This window comes from Lepidochelys kempii, chromosome 17 (assembly GCF_965140265.1).
Source record: "Lepidochelys kempii isolate rLepKem1 chromosome 17, rLepKem1.hap2, whole genome shotgun sequence".
In the NCBI taxonomy this organism is placed as follows: Eukaryota; Metazoa; Chordata; order Testudines; family Cheloniidae; genus Lepidochelys; species Lepidochelys kempii.
In genome coordinates this window covers 3,736,320-3,758,078 of record NC_133272.1, presented here as the reverse complement: position 1 = coordinate 3,758,078, position 21,759 = coordinate 3,736,320, and the positions used below count along the sequence as shown (strand labels likewise).

The following is a 21,759-nucleotide window of genomic DNA, read 5'->3' as shown; positions in this document are numbered from 1 at the left end:
CAGGGTGTATGGGTGACAGTTCATTTCTGTTCAACTGTGTAACAGTATATTTTGTATCTCTTCTGAACAGGTCAGCTCAGGTTCCGTGAGCCATGGAGGAGCCATGCTCTGAGATGGAGTTTCTGTGGATGCAGGACACAGCCTGAGTCCTGGGACAGTGGATGAGACAGAAGTGGGAGTGCGATTCATGGATGCACAGTCATGCTGAGGGGGTAAGGATACCATGTTTTGGCAAGACCATGCTAGTAGAATTACTGTGGCCCATCCAGCCTGATCTTGTGGATCACTCAGTTCAAGAGAGGGATAGGAAGGAAGGCATAGAGAAGGGGAGCATTTCACTAGAGGAGGAATGCATCGCCTAACGACTGCACACAGAGACCTGCACTGAAACAAAAATGAAGGTGTTTGGTATTTTGTGCAGTTGTAAAAAGGTCTATTGTGGGGAACCCCCAGTGTTGAAATACATGCAGGAGTACTGTGCTGTCGAGGTCCCTTCCAGGGATTTCCCCAACACCCCCCCACACCTCATTTTTGTGAACTAGTTACATGCAGTGTTGCCAATTTAGTGATTGTTTGGAAATCTGAATTGAAATTGAAACATTAATTCACATTTTAAAAGCATATAAAGTATATGATAACAAAGGACCAAAATGGACACTGTGTAGAATCAAGCACGTAGGTTGTATTACGCACAGTGCTGGTGGAGTGTCACCTTGCTTATTAGGCTCAGAGACACTGCTAATCAATTGATTACAGTGAATTATATGGATTTTCCATGGGTGGAGGGAAATGACGGGGTAGGTGTTAGGATATAGATATTCAAGCCTGTCTGTAAAGGCCTATACACTAAGAATTTAGGTGTATTCTTATCACTTGGCTAGTTATAGAGGTATAAAAGAAAGAATCAAAATCACTGTCTGCCAGTGTAAGAGCTTTCTCTTACTGTGACAGTCTGAGGCCTTGTTCTTAGGCTAAGGCCTTTGGCTAAGCAGCAGAGGCAGCCATAAGCTGGGAAGCGAATGGTCAGATCCTCACATTGCAAATTAGTCACATTGAAATAAGGTGCTATTGGGCTGTTAGGAATACAATCCTGTCCTGATAATGCCTATCGCCTCCAGAGAAAGGGAAGTGCCTAGAAGATGTAAAAGGAAACTTAGTTTGATAGCATCCTGTCTGGCAAGAACTCACTTATCAACAGCTGGGATGTGAAATCCTCATTTCTTTGTTGTTCTATCACTGTAGTCCCCGCTTCCCTATTGTTTGTCTGCATAATCTCTGTCTGGTTCTGTGATTGTTCCTGTCTGCTATATAATTAATTTTGCTGGGTGTAAACTAATTAAGGTGGTAGGATATAATTGGTTAAATAATCATGTTACAATATGTTAGGATTGGTTAGTTAAATTTCAGTAAAATGATTGGTTAAGGTATAGCTAAGCAGAACTCAAGTTTTACTATATAGTCTGCAGTCAATCAGGACATGAGTGGGTGGGGGGAAAATGGGAACAGGGGATGGGGTGGGGAATTGGAATCATGTTTTGCTAAGGGGGGGGGGGATGGGAACAGGGACACAGGTAAGGCTCTGTGGTGTCAAAGCTGGGAAGGGGGATGCTAAGGAAGGAAACTAGAATCATGCTTGCTGGAAGTTCACCCTAATAAACATTGAATTGTTTCTTCTCTGTTCATGCGAGAAGGACCAGGGAAGTAAGTGGGTGAAGGAATAAGCCCCCTCACAGTAGGTAGTCCCAAACCCCTGGATAGGTCTAGCAGCAAGACAAGTACAGTAGCCAATAGTCAAAGATTACATGAGGTCTCTGCCCATGGTTTCAAGTTAACACATAACATACAATTAGTACTTCAAACAATATATAAAATGTATATTAGTATAAAATATATATGTTGAATTCAGTTAGAGGTCCATCGGAATGAAGTAGCTCCTTTGATTGTCCACAGGTACATACCTGGGGGTTAAAGCAAAGAGACAAATGAAAATTACATGGCAATAGAGATTGTTTTTCAGTTGCTCATTTGTGTTTCTAAGGCAGGCACTGATAATGGCTTGGGAGGAGGGATGTGCATCTGTGAGAGGGAGGATGTCATATCTCATACTGACATGTTTGAACCTCTTCCATAAACTCAAGGTTGATGTGTGGGAAGGTATCTCTTCCTACAGCAGGAACAGGGCCCCTTTCATTCCTTTGGTCTGTTTTCAACTTCAAATAAAGACACCAGTTATGATTCCCCACCTGGCATTTCGCTGACCAAGCTTATCTTAGCAAAAAGCAAGGTTGTCTTTTGTTTGTTCTGCTCTCTTAGCTAATATTGTTCACTATTTGCTAGGCCTCTGGTCTCTTGACCAAACTCTGGACTTTGGGCCTGTAAAAATAGCTAACATGGTCTATATCAGGTTGTTACATAAACATCATATGGATTTTGGCCCTTCAGATAAAATATGTGTATCTGAAAAAGTATAATAGATTTGAAAAGTATGAACATAGACTAGCTTCCTTATACAGATGTTGTTTTTTTGACAGTGTCAGTGCATCCCCCATCTCAAAAAAGATATATTAGAAACAGTACAGAGAAGGACAACAAAAATGATTAAGGGTATGGAACAGCTTCCATCTGAGAGGTTAAAAAGACTGGGACTATTCAGCTTGGGAAAGAGACGACTAAGGGGGCATATGGTAGAGGTCTATCGAATTATGAATAGCGCGGAGTAAGGAAGTGTAATTCACCCCTTCACATAACACACGAACCGGGGTCACCTGACTAAATGAATAGGCAGCAGCTTTAAAACAAACAAAAGGAAGTACTTCTTCACACAACACACAGTCAGCCTGTGGAACTCATTGAAAGGAGATGTTGCGAAGGCCAAAAGTATAACTGGGTTCAAAAAAATAATTAGATAAGTTCATGGAGGATGGGTTAAAAAATGGCCAGTAGCCAAGATAGCCAGGGATACAACTCTATGCTCTGGGTTTCCCTAAGCCTCTAATTGGCAGATGCTGGGAACAGGAGTGCCAGAACGTTGGTAGAAGTTGGGGGATCATGAGGCCCTGCCCCTCTTGGTGGCACCTCCCCCAGCCAGGCCGGAAGCCAGAGCTGGGCAGTGGTAAGAGCAACCCAGGGAGCCTAGGCTGTTGTGGGGAGCCCTGGTCCCTCCACCTGCCCTGGGTGGGTGGGAGGTGCCCAAGAGCAACCCCTGGCTATGTCCCCATCCCCCAGGGGCTGTTCTGTTCATTCCCTTGGAAGCATCTGGCACCGGCAACTGTCAGAAGATAGGATACTGGTGTAGATGGACCCTTGGTCTGATCCAGTGTGGCCATCTTATGTTCATGAGAGATAATACTCAGCAATGCAAAATACTGGCCATGAGGCCATGGCTGGTATTGCACTGTGGGTTTGGGAGGAGTCTCAGAATACAGGCATGGTGTGTCAGTGAGCACTATGAGAGATGAGAAGGCTTAACTAACACCGCCTAAAAGACCTGATCTAAAGCCCCTTCAAGTCACTGAGAGTCTTTCCAATGAGTTCAGTGAGTTTTAGATCACACCTTCAAACCTCATCTTAGTTTCAGATGTCAGAGGAAGCTGCAGAGAGTAAGAAGAGGACCAGAGTACTCTATAAGGAGGAAATGCTGACTCACATTAATAGAGCGAATATAAACTTATATGCTCCTGGGCTTGTTCCTTTACCATTTACTCTTTCACTTGATAAGACAGTGATAAGGAGAGACAGTTTTCTGATCTCTGGGGCCTCTAGCAACAAAAAAGACAGAAAGAGATCACTGAAATGAATGGGAAATAAAGACACCACAAGCTATAGTAGCTCCCAACACTGTGAACTAAACAAATCTTGTTAGCGTTGCCTAAAGGGGTATTTCTCTAGTTAGAAGTCCCTTTTTCCCCAACCCACAGTTGTGGCCTCACATATAACTTCCTTGTCTGATATTGCGGGCCCATAACATTCAGAGCACTGATGAAGATTTTATACTGCCCCTCTGAGTTGTCCACTGTTTGTAACCAGGATAGAGAACATTCTCAGTACAGAAACACCCATTACACTGTAATTAGCTAAAAATGACAAAGTGCAACTATAGAAAACCTAGAGCCTTGGTTTATAAAGGCAACCTGGATGAAAGTGCTTTTTTTTTTTTTTTTTTTTAGTTTTAGCTTTTACCATCAGTCTCTGAATAAAAACCCTGAGCATATGAGACCATTTACTTAACTGGTCCTTGACTAGAGAAATAAAAAGAGATTTAATCTACCTTTGACACCCTACTTGCTCTTTGTCAGTGCTTTCCTCTCTTATATTCATCAGTCACCCCTTGACAAAGGACTGTGAATCACAGTATTCTCTCACAGTCTAACTTTTTTCTCTTGTTTCCTTCCCGGTTTCTTTCAGCAGATGGCAGCTCCCAACACCACTGTACCTATTTTGCAGCAGTCTCTCCATGAGGCAGAAGGTGGAAACCTCTGGCTTCCTGTGGGGCAAATTTACATTTTTATAGTAGCCATTTACTTGATGGATAAGAATGTAAGTATGATCACACTACTAGCCACTGGAATATGATACAATCCAAGACCATGAGATCACTCTGACAAAGGCAGAAAAGAATACAGATCACAAGACATACAAGTTTTGCTATATTAGAAACATACACACTAATGACAGGTTTCAGAGTAACAGCCGTGTTAGTCTGTATTCGTAAAAAGAAAAGGAGGACTTGTGGCACCTTAGAGACTAACCCATTTATTTGAGCATAAGCTTTCGTGAGCTACAGCTCACTTCATTGGATGCGTACTGTGGAAAATACAGAAGATGTTCTTATACATACAAACCATGAAAAAATGGGTGTTTACCACTACAAAAGGTTTTCTCTCCCCCCACCCCACTCTCCTGCTGGTAATAGCTTATCTAAAGTGATCACTCTCCTTACAATGTGTATGATAATCAAGTTGGGCCATCCTGGATTTGTGCTGGAAATGGCCCAACTTGATTATCATACACATTGTAAGGAGAGTGATCACTTTAGATAAGCTATTACCAGCAGGAGAGTGGGGTGGGGGGAGAGAAAACCTTTTGTAGTAGTAAACACCCATTTTTTCATGGTTTGTATGTATAAGAACATCTTCTGTATTTTCCACAGTATGCATCCGATGAAGTGAGCTGTAGCTCACGAAAGCTTATCCACTCTCAGGAGCCAATGCCCCACACTGGTAGCTTCTCCTGCATGGCTGTACTGTTCCCAGCCCTGCCCATGGGGCTCCTTGCCCACAGGTGCCCACCCCAGTGGCCATGCTGGAGGAGCTGCCAGTGCAGGGCACTGCGCAGCAACTGATTTATATCCGCGGATATATATTTTGTATCCATGCAGGGCTCTACAAATCATACCCGCCGATATTGCATACCTGTACTGGCATAATATGTGTTAGCTTTTGGGGACTGTTTCTCAGGGAGTTGATAATAGATTCTGTCCAATAACCAAAACAACAGTGATTGCTGTAATTTTGGGGTATGGTAAAGATTAAGTTAAAACCTATTCAATAAAACCATATTTCTGTATCAGTGCTACAAACTGTGTGATGACTGAAAACTTAAATCGAACTCACTGCAGCCTGAGTACCCGTGTTAGAAGCTGTGACATTCTTTCTATCCCAGAGAAGTCCCACAGGCAGAAGACTGCTATAGAGCATTCCACCAAGCAGTTGAGGAGCCTCCCAAGGGTCAGTTAGGATGTGGAGATGGGGAGCAAGCAGTGAAATCCAATAGAGACTTTTATGTCTCTTGTTTGGGCCAGGTAGGAAACCTCAAGGTCTAGGCCATCTGTAGTTTTTGCACTGGAAGGTGAGGAAAACTCCTTGTGGGCAAAAATACTCAAGTTTATTTCCTGCTTTTAACCAGCATGTGTGATGTACAAAGCTCAAGAGAGAGCCTTCTAGTGTGGTTGATCTGGAGATAAATACCTAACCAGTAATGGAGACACGACCAATTTTTGGCAGACTTATGTTGGAAATAACTATGGAAACATGGTCTTAACTAACAAGCTGTTTACTTAGCATGTTTAACGAGTTATTACATACAGTAACTTCCTCAGTCCTTTTGCAGTAATGCCCTATTCTCATAAAGGGCTCCAAGTCCATGGTCTGTGAACACAGACAATACACTTAAAAACAATTATAATTAACTTTCGTCTTAAGAACAATTATATTCAACAACAAACAAAAAAACTACACAGACTTCCTTGCCCCAGAGTCTTCAGGCTCATAATCATGTTCCAAAATGGGTTTTAACTTGGCTTCTTCTGGCTGTTTCTGTGCCTCCTCTCGCCTGCTCCCATCTCTCAAAAGTGGAACCAAGGTCTTCCAGTTTTTCCCTGAAACTTATAAGCAAAGTGGCTATTAATGTTTTTTTCCTATAGAAACAGACTAGAATATTCCTGGTTTCCAAAACAGAGGAAAGCTGATATAAATATAAAGCACAAGTGAAGATTTTATTCTTTTAAGAGTTTTATTCTTCTGTCAGTTTTCCATTCTTTTAAGGTGACAAGTGCATCCACTGATCTATGAACTGGGGTTCTTCTGCGCTGGCTAGTGAGCTACTGAACTGTGGGGTTGGGGCATCAGAGAGTGGCTCCTATGATACACTGCTGCCATCTCTACCCAGCTCACCAAGGTGTGCCACTCATTACACACCATCCAAAAACATCCAGAGTGAGGAATTTGAGGGAGCTAGAGAATTCCAAAAAATAAAACTGCAAAATGAATACAGGGTTAGCTCATTTTAATCCTTTTGCCCACTGTGTTCATTTAACAGCAGTTCATGTAGCTATTGGAAGTCTCACTAAGAGATGTATAAACTTGCACTACATTACGCTGCCTTTATAACCAAATGTATAGTCTACTATCGTCAGAATATGGGAAGAACCAGAGTGTTTCCATGCATGGATTCCTCACCTCTGCTAGACTTAAAAGAAAAACTTGAGTTTCGCTTCAAGCCCACGCTGTATCCGGGCTCCTCGTTGATTATGCCCAGATTAGTGTTCCACGTGGACCAGTTCACCTCATCGACTCTGGAGAGAGAAAAAGAGTGATGTCATGTTGAAGGGGATCTAATTTATTCTCCAAAAAGGGATCGAGAGTCTCAAGGACCTCATGCACAGTATAACTTTGTCACGCAACCAGTTCTCTGTGTGGACAAATTACTCATAGATAATTCTTGTAGAATAGTAATTACTACTCTTGAAGTACTCAAGGTACACAGCAATAATCCTGGAATTTTTGTGAAGTAAAGTGTTGTAGAATGGTGCTGGCCTAATCCTTGTGGCTGATTAAAGCTCCTGTGGGTTTAATATTCTGTATTAAAGTCCCTAATATACCAAATAAAATTCTCCATCTACTGGATATTTGCAAAAGGCCACTCTCAGCCTGAGGACCGAGGCAACTGTCCACAAAGAATTCTGTAACGTTCACCTGAGGAGAAACCAGCCTGACTCAATTAAATTTATATCATACTATGCAGAGAAACACCAACGGATTCCATGGTCACACTCTGTCCTTGTGTCCCAGGGCAGAGGGTTGGCTGTGGGCTGGTGAATCCATGAGTATGCAGATCCACTAACCAATCACCACACAAGGAAGAGTTCCGGCTATCGCAGGCCTGCTGTGTAACAGTTCTGCCAACGCTTCACGGTTTGGCAGGGAATGCCATAGACGTCCCTGTTGCATAGGTCAGATACTCAATCTCTGCACTCCACTAGGATTCTCCCCACTGAGCAGTTTGCGTCACAGTGGCCCAAGAAGTAAAGCAACGTAGAATCAGATATCGAAAGAAAAAGGCTCAGTTGCAGTATCTGTTCATTATCCGTTGAATTATGATGCTGCTTTGAGTCTGACAGCAATGAGAGGACACAATGCTGCTATTTTAACATAGAAGGTCTGCTTGGCATTCTGGCCCTTCTCAGACCCAGCAGGCTGGACCAAGTCTATTGCGAATTGGACTAAGAACCTATTTCACTCAGGCCACTGAACAGCTATCACTTAGTGTAATTTTTGGTCATCCTAAGTTTAAGAGCTCTGCATCCCATTACCAGTTATTGAGCCGTCCCAGCCTGTAGATATGTTTCTGTAAAAGATTGTCCATTTAAAATAAAACCAGGTTACCTGAAACACCATCTGTAATCGTCCTTGTCATCAGGCGTGGTTCCCACTAAGACTCGCTTCCCGGATCGGAATGAGCTTATCATGCAGTTCAGGTAGCTGTTTTCAATATTCAAGATGGTGATGGCTCTCTACCAATTGAAAAAAGCAAGGGGAGTGGGGAACAGCTAGCATTTAACTATATTTATACAAATGTTGAGTCCTTTCTTTATAAAACAAGAATCCCCGAACTTTCACCTGCATTGTCAGCCTAGGGCAATGATCACGCCAACCACAAACACAGGAAATTTCTCTAGAAGTGTGTCTTTTAAAACGATGGATGATTACTGTTATGTAGTTAGAACTACAGGGTTTCTTTTCGTACACAAAAGCTGACATGACATTGTCTGCAAACCTGGCAGAAGGCACTTGCTTTCATCCAATGCATAATCTCTATCTTTTCATATTCTGATCATAGTTTTCCAGTGTCAAGAGCCTAAATGCCTTCTGGTTTTTGACTTTGTTATTGTCTAATAATAAAAATATTTATTTTCTTAAACTGCAAACATCTGTGAAATATTCAGTGTACATCGAGAACATCTGCTTAAACAGTGCATCATACACCAGATGAGGAAAGGGGCCAAGGACAGTCATACAGGCTTGTGCTCATGGGTAAGGAATCAGGAGATCGAAAGCCATGAAAATCTGCAAGTTTAGAAACATACCAATCCCTCCAGATTCCCCTTAAAGTGCTTATCCCCCAAGTTCTCTTTCTAGTTCCAACATAAAACCAGAACCCTTGGGGGATCGACAAACCTGGAGTTTCCAGATGCTCTTACTCTCTTGTGCGATTTTGTTCACAGTTTCCCCCATCAGCGCAATCAGCATGTTGAGCAGGAGAATGTAGGTGAGGATGATGTAGAGGACCAACAGGATGACAAAGACAGACTTAAACCTGTAGTTCTCAGTGAACTCTAGATCTCCCATGCCAATGGTGAACTTGAACAGCTCCAGGCAGGTGTAATACAGACTGTTGTATGACATGCGGCCACGCTTCAGCTGGACTGATCGGGTGCAGAGAGAGCTGTTATTTTCTTGTCCCTCATAGTCATCTTCAATCAGAGTCACCACAGCTGTTGCAGATGGGAGGAGCCATGTATACAAGAAAAAGTTACTCAGAGATCATGCTCATTTTGCAAACAATGAAAAACTTGCAAAGATGTATCTGATTAGACACAATATATTGACGGCCATCGACTGCAGGTGGAGTTGTGGGGAGTCAGAAGCTCTGAAAAATCAGTCCCCAGGATTCTAAAGTTGGGCACCCAACATGGAGGCATCCAAAATTAGAGATTACTTGAAAATGTGGTGTCTCAGTTTCTCCATCTGTGAAATGGGAATAATGCTGCTTGGCCAGCCACTTTGAGATCTATGGGTAAAAAGCCCCATTTAAATGCTAAGTAATAGTATTCTTTATTTTTTTATGTGGTAGAGATTTTGTACGGGGGCGTGATGTAGATTTCTTAGTTTCTAGTTGGTAAAGGGAATTCTAAATTAACTGAAAAGGTAATTTTTGCTAAATCTCATTGATTCTCTAAGAAAAAATAACTCCCAGGGTGACATTACCTGTGGAAAATCCCAAGAGAAATACTAGGTAGACAAACATGAAACGACATAAATCCCTCAGGATCATCTGCAACATGGAAACAGAACATTTTATAGGACTCTAACACAAACTGCAACCAAGAGTGGTGGAAGGTCCTGATTTGGCTCCAAGAAGGAACTATACAGTGTGAACTCACTGCCCTTGCCTTACACCATGACTGCATTTCCTAGTACTGGCTTTCAATATAGAGAACATTTCCTTTGCATTATTCATAAAACCTATTACATGCATATGCAATATATTTAATGCCAAATATATTTTCAACTTTTCATGTGTGAATCAAGCTAAGACAGTGTGGTTCTTTGTCCCCCTCTATAGGCTGCTTGGCTAGACCACATGAAGAGGTCAGACTTCTTTGTGGAGAAGGCCTGAAAATAATGGAGGAGAGGAGAGTTAACGGACATGAGCCTTTTCAGACTCACTGGAACAGTTAGTAGATTCCCCCCCCTCCCCCACACGGTGAAAATAAAGCTGCTCTCCCTGGTTTAAACCATAAGGTTGAGTCGGTGGCTCTGTGAAAATTCAGCAGTGCTTGCCAGCTGCTCCCTAGACTGACCTTCTCAATCATGACAGAGTAAATTCCCATCTGCTGGAAGCCTCGGGTGTAGTACAGCATGTTAGTCCAGCCCAGTGCCAAGGAGAACACCATGGATGCCACATAAAGTTCCTGGCCACAGAAGTACAGCACCACTGAACTCAACAGTAACAACGAGTGGACAAAGCTGAAAGACAAGCATGGTCCAAGCAGAGTGCAGATCCACCCAGTTAGGCAAGAAAGGAGGGATGAAGACATAAGCAGTGGGCTCAGGAACTCCCCAAAAGCCCATTAGAACCCACCTGGACAGGCATGTCCTCCTAGGCCAACCTCCATCCCTTGAAAGATTCTTTCCTTTCATGCTTCACTTGTTTTCTGCACCCTCCTCAATTCCTCTCCCCTTGATAACTCCCAAGTTTCCCACATATCCCTGTTTCTCCAACCCCACTGCTGTTCTTCTGCCTTGCAGGGTGTCAGCAAGACAAGCCACAATTCTCTGTGTTGTCCTCGAGCGCTGCTCTCTCTGGTACTCCCTCTCTCTCACCACAGAACTGGCAGCAGTTCAGGAAGCTGCCCTGTGTAGCAGCCTTCCGACTGGAGAAGGCAGAGGACTCCAATAGAGTAAAGCGGAAGGTACCATTGGGGACAAGAGAGGTTTCAGCTTGGCCCAGTGCCCAGGGCATTGGACTGCAAGTCAAGAGTCCTGGGATCTATTCCTGGCTCTGCTGCGGGACCCAGTCAGTAAACCTCTCAGCACCTCACGTTCCCCACCTGTAAATGAGGGTTATGACCTGGCGCCACCTGTGTAAAGTGCTAGGAGAACTGGGGGATGAAAAGCACTGTGCTTATTTCAAAGCCTGTACATGAGCTGCCTGGCTCAAGCCAAGGCCATGAGTCCCTCAGGCTCCTAAATGCCACATTCAAAGGCAAATAAAGAAGTTGCTGAGAAGCTTACAAAAGAACCTCACTGTAACTGTCAGCTAGCAGAGTCTTCAATGAGGGCCGCCTCTGCAGGAAATACTGTATCTGCAAAAAAAGGAGAAGAAAGGTCAGTTTCAGGCTGGCAAGTAGATTTCCACTGTGAATCTGCCGGGGGGACCCATCACTCTGTATCTAAGTGCTGACTGTTATCTGGATCACACTTGTTGGAAATGCTACTGCAACCATTGCCCCTGTAAGTGCTCGGGAGGTCTGCTGAGCCAGGGCCAAGCTGGGAAAAGAAAAACAGCTCACCCTAAGTTAGCTCACCACAAGGACCTCTCAAAAGAAACACACATTCCAGTAAGCATGAGCTTCAATTAGGGTTATCCCCTCAGTGTAGCACTACTCTGGAGCTTGCAGCTTGGGTGGAAGACAGCAGCCCATTTGCTCACTGGTTTGAGCAACTGTGATCACATTGTATTTGCTGTGCGTTCTTTACATTGGCCACCACACAGTAACAGGTTTCAGAGTAACAGCCGTGTTAGTCTGTATTCGAAAAAAGAAAAGGAGTACTTGTGGCACCTTAGAGACTAACCAATTTATTTGAGCATGAGCTTTCGTGAGCTACAGCTCACACAGTAACAGTTTGTGTTTAAAATAGCACTGATGATCTCTAAAGTCCTTAATGGTGCAGGCCCTGGCCTATATTCAGTACCCCGTTAAACCTTGTCTCGGCTAGTTCCTGTGCTCAGGCACTCCTAGACTTTGTAGGGCCTTCCTTCTCACACAGTAGCATGACAGGCAACTGCACCTTAGCTTTGCAGGTTTCAGAGTAGCAGCCGTGTTGCAGCCTGTAGCTGCAAAAAGAAAAAGATCACTTGTGGCACCTTTGAGACTAACTAAATTGTTAGTCTCTAAGGTGCCACAAGTACTCCTTTTCTTTTAGCTTTGTAGCTCAGTAGAAACCTGACAGCTCCTGGCCATGCCATTGAAAACTATCTGCAGCTTTCGAGTGAGGGATGGACTCGAATAGCAAGTAGCCCAAATCAAAGGGGGCACCTATTTTTGGCTCCCACCTATCCACATGGCTCTAAAGAGACATTTCAAAGCTCTTACCCCTCTGAAAAAGAAATAGAGACCTCCCAGCACACTCAGGATCTCTCCGGTGACTCGAAAACACTCCTCAGTGGTGTATTCAAATTTGAAGGGAGGCTGCATAACACAGGAGCAAAGGGTCAGCACAGCTGAAGATGGAAAAGGACCTGTCTGCTGAGCAGTTGAAGGTGCTTGGCTTCCCCTAGGATTGGTCCCTAAAAGCACTGCTTCCTCCGTTCTCCAAGGAGGGGCTGGAGGAGGAATCCTTCCTCTACGCCCTTTCTCTTCCTCACTCAGAAAAGAAGGAAGAACCTTTTAAGCTCTGGCACCATGAACATGGCAGGCATGCCTGGGAATTCATCTCTGGGGTGGTCACACTGATGAGCATGACCAGTGAAGTACCTTTCCATGTTTCTCCACAGGTCTGAAGTAGGCGGCAATGGTGAGGATGATAACGTGCATGGCATAAACAAAGAAGTTGAAGTAAAATAGGCGTTTGACGAATCGGTCCCACTTGTCCTGCAGCAGCCTGTTCAGGGGCTCTACCAGCAGCATCTCATGGCGATTCTGCGAGGGGGACGAGAAAGAGAAGAAATGCGAGTCCCAAAGAAGCCAATACACACATAAGATGAGAGAGCACCTGCCAAAGGGCTTTGCAAACAGTAAATGAAACCTCATTGACCATAGCGAACACATTCTCCAATCCCCAGAAGGCAGGGAAGTGTCATTATTCCTGCTTCACAGATAGGGAAACTAAAGTAGAATGATTTGTCCAGGGTTGCACAGTGAATTAGGAGCAGAGCTGAGAACAGAAGCCAGGAGGCCTGTCTCCCAGTCCCCTGCTCTAACTATAAAATGTTTCTCTCAGGAACCCAAAAGAGTGCCAGGGAATGACATACAACACAGGGGCTTGCTGTATGGCATGACCATACTCTTACTTGTCTGAGCAAACACTCCTGTGAACAGTACTGCTGGCTTCAAGCCGAAGGGGAATGTTTGCAATAAAGAGTCCTGGGATTAGCTTCCACAGTCAGGTGGGCAAAAGGAATGTCAATGCATAGACTCGTGCCAAGAACAAAATTACATCTCTGCACTGTTCCTGATCACTATTTACTTGTAACTAAGGATGCAAACCTTCAGAGACATGCACTGTACAGAACGCAGCTGACCACTGAACCCAGTAAGAACGTGTAGAGGAGGTTTCATACTCACTGGTGTTTTGCTGCTATACGCAATGATCTCAAGCACTGAGTTTTTCTCACATGTGTCTATGGAGGACAGGTCATAAAGAGATGAGTGGACGGGTCCATAGGCCCATTCGGTGAACTTCCTAGACAGATGCCTACACTCAGGCTCTTTGATCTCTCGTCTAAGGATATAGGCGAAAATCTAATCATAAAAGAATAATATGTGACCAACATTTCAGCTGTGGTAGATTTTTTGTTACTCAGTTTCTCAACAACACAGGAGGTCAGATTCCTCCCTGGCTTAACTGCACTGATATCAAGCCATTGGGATACTGTACAGCTCACAGCTTGCACTATCCAAAAGCCAGTGATCTCATTGGGTTCTGGAGAATGGGCAATATGAATGTGGCAAATGGGCTAATGCAGTAACACAAAGAAGTGTCTCTGATCTCTTCCAGTTAGGATTTGGGACTATCTTTGGCCTCTGAAACCTAAAACAGACATCTAGAGGCACCTGTTTCATATCCCTTTGAGGTCACTGTCTTGGTGAATGGGAAATATTTTGGAATTGGCCACGTCAGCCAATCAAAGATGCGCTTCCTACTCCACCTGAGATAGCAGCCAGGGCACTTTTACTGTTTCCATCTAAGCTGACATACATGTAGTGGTACTACATGACTCCCTCTGGATACATGATCTAGACTATGCCAAAGCTTTGCTTTTTAAACTCCAGTGTTAAGTCCTGCAAAGTTTTCCACCATCTCGGTCTGCGAGGCCCAGGCAGCAAGTAATGACATGGACCCAGTGTAAATGTTTTGATTATACTGTGTGTCATTTGAAAGGGTAACAGGTATGTGTCCACCTACCCCTATCTTCCCTTTCTTTGCAGCCAGGGTTAAAGGAGTCAGTCCCTTCTTGTTAGTGATCTCTTCCAGCTTCAGCATCGGGTTAATTTTGGCACCAACGATCAAAATGTTGTTATACACCTTTGTTACAAACTTGGTGTTATCTTTGGTGTTATCTGCAATCTCCACAAGGGCGTGCAGAACTGTATTGCCCATAGAGTCCTGGCCAGCTATATTGGCTGGATGATACGGATTCTCCAGGAGAAATTTCACAATGCCTAGCTGGTTGGTGCAGGCAGCCAGGGAAAGAGGGAGTTCACCTAATGGCAAGCAACATGAACCACTGGTCAGAAAACTCACCATATGTACAAAAGTCACCTTTATGAGCCTAAAAGCGAAGGAGAATGTACAAGTCTCCACCTCCCACCATGACCAGACAGGGGTGAGAGTTCTCCATCAAATACTGTACCAAATCATAGTCTCATTGTAAAAATTGTATTTCCCTATAGGACTTAAGCACTGCATAAAACTTGTGCAGGCCCTCTAAACATGGATGAATGTCACTCACTAGGGAACATGTTCATACCTTGCTAATCAATATAGACTGGGGTTATCTGGACCCAGCATACGAAGAGTTGAAAAAAAAAGAATTCTCGAATTAGAAATGCACACTGAATGGTCCCTATGTATTTTGGTTAAAAGGACTGAATGTCTTAAGGGAGTTTTCCACACACACACACACACAAAAAGACTTCTTGTGTTGGGACCTCACACACTAAGTTTTAGGCAGAAAAAAAAAGTGCTTGGATTATAATATCCTCTTCCCACTGAAAACAGATGGCTATAGAAATATTGAGTGCAGGGCTAGAAGGTGCCTTTAATAATGATACAACCCATCAAGAGATACAGAGGTAGTTCAGAAGACAAATGAGGTTAGGTACCCATCTTGCACTGAATATCAATGGGAAATGCATGCCTAACTGCCTTAGCTCCTTTGTAATCCCAGTCCCCATTAGGGAAATACTAGGGAAGGTTGGATTAGCCCCCTTGCTATTTGTGGGTCATCCAGTCCCCCATAATCAGGAGTATTTGAACAGCTCACATTTGGGACAACTCTCTTGGTTACTTGATCAGTGACTGAAATCATGTATCATGCTCCTTGTTTTCCCTACCAAAATAAAAGCCCGGTTTCCCTTTGATTTTTCTGAAGAACTCTCCGTGGGCTCTTGCATGAACATCTGCTCCATTTTGGACCAAGAGCTTCACCAAGTACATATTCCTCCTCTCGATGGCAATGTGGAGAGCAGTCTGACCTAGGGAAACACGCATCAGACCATGAAAATCTCACATCACATAACACAGAGAAACAGCTGCCAGACACTACAGGCTCTTCCTTCAGAGGTTAATGCAATGCTGGTGAAAAGGGACAAACTGAACATCACTGGAGACTGAAGTGCTCTATTTATCAACAGAATGGAGCCCACAGAGGCAGCAAACACAGGCTTCCTTGCACCCCTGCCAATGTGCTCCCAACCCTATTCCAGCAATGTGCAGCTAGAAAGGAAAGAAAATTAGACCACATTAACCAAACATGTCACTGGCATAAATAGCAGGTGTGATCCAGGTATTTCAGGAATACAAGTGCTGACTAATCGTCAGGCTCTCTGGCACTTTGTGGTTCTGCTTTCCTAGAACCAGAGCTTCATTCTTGGTCACATACAGAGAAACGTCTAAAGGGCTCAGGGGTCCTGTGTAACCAATCTTCAGTCTTTCTATACAGACTTAGGCTCAGGCAAGGCCAGACATTCTTCCAGCTGCCTCTCTTACCCTTGTAGTAGTTGTCAATATATTCTGCATTAACTAACTCTTTCAGATTGCCTGTCTTCTCTGCAATTTCCAGAAGCAGGGGAATCGTATCATTCTTCCCATCATGCAGATTCAGCATGGCTTTCAATAAGCAGGTTTTCCCAGTTTCCGGCTCTGTAACACAAAGGGTTACAGCTATAAAAGGGGGCATTACAAACCTGCCCTCTGACACCTAGGCATGCAGTAATAACAAGGGATCTGGGATCTTCTGAATGGATGGAAGAACCTACGGACATTTAGGGTTTCACAAATAACCTCTCAAACTTTTCTGAAATTTCCAGCATCTTTATAGAGAATTGCCCAGTCTATGGGAAACTCCTGCATGACACAGAACCCCCTGCCATGTCTTACCATGTATTTAAGTTAACACCATGCTGATCTTTTAACCTCAGCAGCGCTGCTGGAAGAGGGAATTGGCATTTGGATGTATCTGACACTACTGGGTACCTTTGAACTCATTGTCTGTGAGATGCTTCCGGGTCTCATGGAGATAGATCAGCAGGTCATTCAGATCACTTGTGTCACCTTGGGCTACAGCATCAAAGATCCTTCTGCGATCATAGAACTTGAAAGCTTTTTCTGAGCAGCTTGCAATGGAATTGGTAGATAGGAGCCTAACAAAGATACATTTAGTTACTGAAACGTAAGGATTAAGCAAGTCTCTTAAAAACCACCAATTATACTTCCATTACTGGCTTTCAGTGGCACACACATTAGTGAATATTACATATATGAATTGTACAGTCTATAAGATCATAAATGTTTAGACAAACAGATTTACTGGTGAAATTATGTTTTTACTGGTGAAAAGTTAAGAACAAGAACTCAAATCCAGTTAAGCAACTAAGTCTAACATCTGATCACGCTCCTGGGAGCTAAGAACTCCCAAGTTCTAACCCCAGCTCTACCACGGATTCACTGTATAGCTTTGGGTAAATGATTCAGGGCAACATTTTCAAAGGTGCCCACTAATTTTGAGAAAGACACCAAAGGGTTTGATTCCTGGAGGCACTGAGTTCACTCCTATTGATTCATTTGGAGAGTAGATTGTATTCAGAGATACAACTCCAGGATGGGCAATAGTCATTAAATGTACCATAGTATTTGGGATACTTCCCATTCTTTAAAGCGTAGGAAATACTGAAATATCTGCTGTAAAAGCAAATACTTTGGTGCAATGGGTAAATGCTGAGTTATGCAGCCCAACCCCTGTCATAATATATATCCAATATATCAGGAACTTACTTGGCAAACTGATTGTGTATTTTTGCCCTTTCCATATTGATATTAAACTTGATGACGGGAGCAGAAACCAGGTGGTCCATCTGGTACAAGGAGTCCATGGGCGCCATGTTCTTATCGCTGTCCCCCATCCCAAAGCGGCCTCGTCTAGCAAAGATGTTGCTTTTGGGCAGCTGCTGTACCTTGGTGCTCTGGCTACCCTGAAGGCTGTCAGGGGTTCCCAGAAAGGAATTCTCACCATCTGTGTGCTCGTCCGTGACTTCAGAGTCCTCCACATCAGAACTGCCAAGTTTCCTCATCTTTCCAAGGATGGATGACATGGCCAGCAGGCTGCAGGGAACCCAGTGACATTAATACTGCCACCTGATAAACTATGTGGGAGCTTAGTCTGGCTTCGGTTAGGACTCTTCACCAGTAACAGTTAGAAAGGGAGTTGCTTTCTTTTTCTTTTAAGTGAAGGTGCTGGTTGCCATTCTGTATTACCTGGGAAGGTACAGTAGCAATATACACTTTCTACTCACTGCTCCTCTCAGCCTCATTCCTGATCTGGAGAGACCAACCACTGCTTTGGGTTAAGAGAGGAATTCAGCCGGTCTGCTGATATGATTAATAAGGGGGTCAATTGGTGCCAATTGTGGTCATGGTTCTTGTGATGTGGTCACTTGTTCACTAAGGCTGGGGCTGTATCTTTTCTGTTCTATTCATTGACCTCATCACCTCCAACTCGTTTCATACAAGCCCATCAAACAGCTATCAGATGGTACATTGCTCAACCACCACCACCGTTCTGGTGATAAACACTGATTTAGTATTCTGCTTCACAGACAGACCAAGCCTCTTCTGGCTTGCAAAGCTCTGACTTACAGTAAAAGAATCAAGAGTAAGGTCTTGAAGGAAATTCAACAACAGAGATTCTCCCCCCACCCCACTAGCCAGAACCTGGCATACACTGGGAAATAGTGTGGCAGACTTATAGAATGTTACAAAGCCAGGAGCAAATAAAAATATATACATGCTAGGAGGGAAAGAGAGTAGGGCCAATATCAGGTCCTTTTGCATGCTGGGGAGGAAGAGGAAACCAAGACACATGTAGCTCTTGTAAGGCTTATGGAAAGGTACAAATTGCTACATAGGCACATTGATCTGGTATGGTCCTGGTATCCTGTCTTGGAAGACGCCAATATCTAAAATGAAAACCTCACTAACAAGGTAGTATCTGGTACTGTGAAGAGAAATTTTCCTCTTCGCCCCTGCAGCAATCCACTGATGCCCTGAAGCATAAGGTTTCACTGTTCATGTCTTCATCTATATATATTTTTTACTTTGTTCATGAAAGAATTTTTACAATATCTTACTATGAACATGAAGAGGAGAAACCTAACACGAAGGATCTCGTCTTCACCAGCCATGAAGCCATCCTCAGCAAACAGGCTACTCCCCACCAGGTGAAGCACTGAACTGTTTGGAAATTGACTCATAGCTCACACTGTCCTGTCCTTTAGCATTTTGTTAGGCAGGCAGCTTGAGTCTTCCGCATGCTTCAACGTAACTATTCACTCGAATAGCTCCTAACCTGAAGGAAATATCCTCAGTATGTGAAATCAGTGCACAGCAACATTCCCTCTGGGATGATCCAGCAAAGAAGAGGCTGCAGCACTGATTAATAAACCAACTGATATGGAAAATCATTTTTACTACTTCTGCAGAATCACGCCAGTTTCAATTATTTTGGTAATTTATTTCAAAATAGCTGTCAGCAAGTATGCCTGTAACAATACAGACACACCCAAAAATTCCCCTGGGAGTAGAGTGTTAAAGAAACCCCTATGACAACCCAGCTCCTCTTTCTCTGTCCCCTTCTCCCCCCTCAGAGCCCAGCTGTGGGGCCAGAAACCCACAACCCCTCCCCAGAGCCCACCTGCGGGGCCCTCCCGGCCCAAGTAGCCACATCCCCTCCCCCCCACAGAGCCCCATCCCCCACCCCGAGCCCAGGGATCCAGAGGGAGAAACAGCCTGATGCTTGGTCCCAGGCTTGCACAGAGTTTCCTGCACACGGCCCTCTCCTTCCCTCAGGGCATGCAGGGAACTGCCGCTGCCAGAAACCCTCTAACTCCCTCTTCCTCCCTCCAGCAGTGTCTTCTATGTGCAAGCTGGGCTCTGCCGAGTCCAGTGGCCCCTAGTGGCAGCTAGCAGTACTGCAGTCCATTTTGGTGGGGGATAGAAAATTCTGCACGCGTGTTCAATTTCTGCAAAATTCTTCACTGCACAGTGGTGGAGAATTCTCCCAGGAGTGAAATTTTACACAGGATCATAGGAGCAAACTACATCACCTCAGATTATCATAGATCCCTGGCAAGGAGAAAACAACTCACACCTCTTTGCACATGAATGATTAAAGCTCAAAGTAAATTTCTTTGTTTGGCAACAACAAGGCTCATTCTGCTCTCAGACCAGGGTAAATCGGGAGTAACACATTTATATGAAAGGAGTTGCACCAGTCGGTAAGTAACAGCAGAATCAGGTCCATGGCATCTACCACAAACAAGCTCTCTTGTTCTCCTTTTGCCCATCTGATGAGAGTCAGGGGACACAAGAAGGGGAGAGGGAAAGTTGTGTTATTTTCAGGATAAGCATCAATCAAGAGAAGCAGGACAAAGTAAGGAGCTGACACTAGGGAGAGCAAATGAGAAAGGAATGGAGAAAGAAGGTGTGCTAAAGAAATGAATGAAACAGGTGTCCAGCAAGTTTGAAATGTCAGATGTTGCTGAGAGAGATTTGGAGGACAGGACTGAAAGAAGACGCTAAGTTGTTGTGAATGGGCCTGTTAAAAGCACATAACTAGAGGGGTAGTAATTAGTCTTTGTGGGTAGAGGTTAAGGATATTACTCTAAATGTTGATCTATTAGCCAGTGAACTGGGCCTCAACCAATGTCTTTGTGCATGAGGGCTGCATCTCAGCCATATGGTAGCAAAGAGATGTTTGGCTAACATGGGAAATTACCACCTACTGACTTCAGTGGAGTCACAGTGATGTCTAAATGGTGTAAAAGACTGGAGAACCGGTTCCAGTAAGATAGCCACTAGACAGGTGGACCTTGGAAGCTGATAGTCACCTCAGAGATACTAAGAAAGCAAAAAAGGACAGGTTACTCTAGATGAGTAATATTCGGAAGGCCAGCACTTTGATCGTGTTTGATTTACGATAACAACAGATATGCTAAAATGAAGGGTTGTTGTTGCCGTGATGGTCCCAGGATATTAGAGAGACAAGATGGGTGAGGTAACATCTTTTATTGGACAGAAATTGGTCCAATAAAATATATTACCTCATCCACCTTGTCATGCTAAAATTAAGACTGTTTCTAGACTGTTTTCTTATTAAAGTGTTTTAAACAGCCATGTGTACATGCAGTGTGATCAAGAGGAAATGAGGCAAACACTGATACATCGAGGTGAACGTGACATGCAGGTAGGAACTACTGTTCATATCATTATTAGATATAAAATACTCTGGAGGATCAGAAGTAGAGAAAGCATTTCACTGTACCCCTTTTGAACTCTGACCCAGCCAGATTTGAGAGTGTGTGGAATGTCCTCTTACAAAACATTTCCTGAAATCCCAAATTGTCTGGAAAATCTAATGCTTTGAAAATAAGGGTTTTTGAAATCCTGCAACAGCAAGTGCCCTCCTCAGCTATAAACAGACCTTCATGCTAAGAATTATTATGTATACAAGCAATAGCTGACCAGTGACCTCATACGTGCTTATGGAGGCGAGTTAGCAAGACCACAGGTAAAGTTGTACCAGGATCTTCAGTTCAGTAGGATTCATTAACCTCTAAATCAATGGCACCTGTACAATTTTCTATGGAAGTAAACATGGAATGAGAATGTTGTTGTCGGTTTGACTTTTCAATAACCATACATAATATGTATCGAACAAATTCTTAAAATATTCATAAATATACATTTACAGCATCAACCATAAAACAAAAATAGAAACTGTTAAAATGACATCTACCATAATTTAGCTGTGGGGTACATTTTTGCTTAAATTTCCAGTTCTGTGGGTCCCTCACAAAAATAAACTGAAATAAATAGAAAAGAAATTTTCCTAATATCTTAAATGATTCTGCAAACAAGAAATAATGCAAAAAACAAACAAACAACTAAAAACAAAAAAAACACCTTTTCATTTACAGTTTGATATTAAAATACTTAAGAACTATAAAATGTTCCCTGAAATAATCAACAGTGGGTTTAA

The 21,759-nt window shown here is 43.5% G+C and overlaps 1 protein-coding gene across 1 annotated transcript in view; it reads right to left on the bottom strand.

Moving 5' to 3' along the window:
• Positions 1-684: 684 nt before the first annotated feature.
• LOC140899684 (transient receptor potential cation channel subfamily V member 1-like) overlaps positions 685-21,759 on the bottom strand; it is a 39,870-nt gene continuing 18,795 nt past the window's right edge. Inside the window, exons 2-18 of the mRNA XM_073315573.1 lie at positions 17,499-17,825; positions 16,701-16,867; positions 16,215-16,367; positions 15,560-15,700; positions 14,409-14,707; positions 13,568-13,744; positions 12,758-12,922; positions 12,377-12,472; positions 11,295-11,365; positions 10,361-10,526; positions 9,765-9,831; positions 8,955-9,271; positions 8,163-8,290; positions 6,957-7,072; positions 6,249-6,382; positions 4,268-4,483; positions 685-1,958 (exon numbers count right to left, since the gene is read on the bottom strand). Of these exons, the coding sequence (XP_073171674.1) occupies positions 4,433-4,483; positions 6,249-6,382; positions 6,957-7,072; positions 8,163-8,290; positions 8,955-9,271; positions 9,765-9,831; positions 10,361-10,526; positions 11,295-11,365; positions 12,377-12,472; positions 12,758-12,922; positions 13,568-13,744; positions 14,409-14,707; positions 15,560-15,700; positions 16,215-16,367; positions 16,701-16,867; positions 17,499-17,815 (2,565 nt within the window). The 5' untranslated portion in view covers positions 17,816-17,825 and the 3' untranslated portion in view covers positions 685-1,958; positions 4,268-4,432. The remainder of the gene's footprint in view (positions 1,959-4,267; positions 4,484-6,248; positions 6,383-6,956; positions 7,073-8,162; positions 8,291-8,954; positions 9,272-9,764; positions 9,832-10,360; positions 10,527-11,294; positions 11,366-12,376; positions 12,473-12,757; positions 12,923-13,567; positions 13,745-14,408; positions 14,708-15,559; positions 15,701-16,214; positions 16,368-16,700; positions 16,868-17,498; positions 17,826-21,759) is intronic.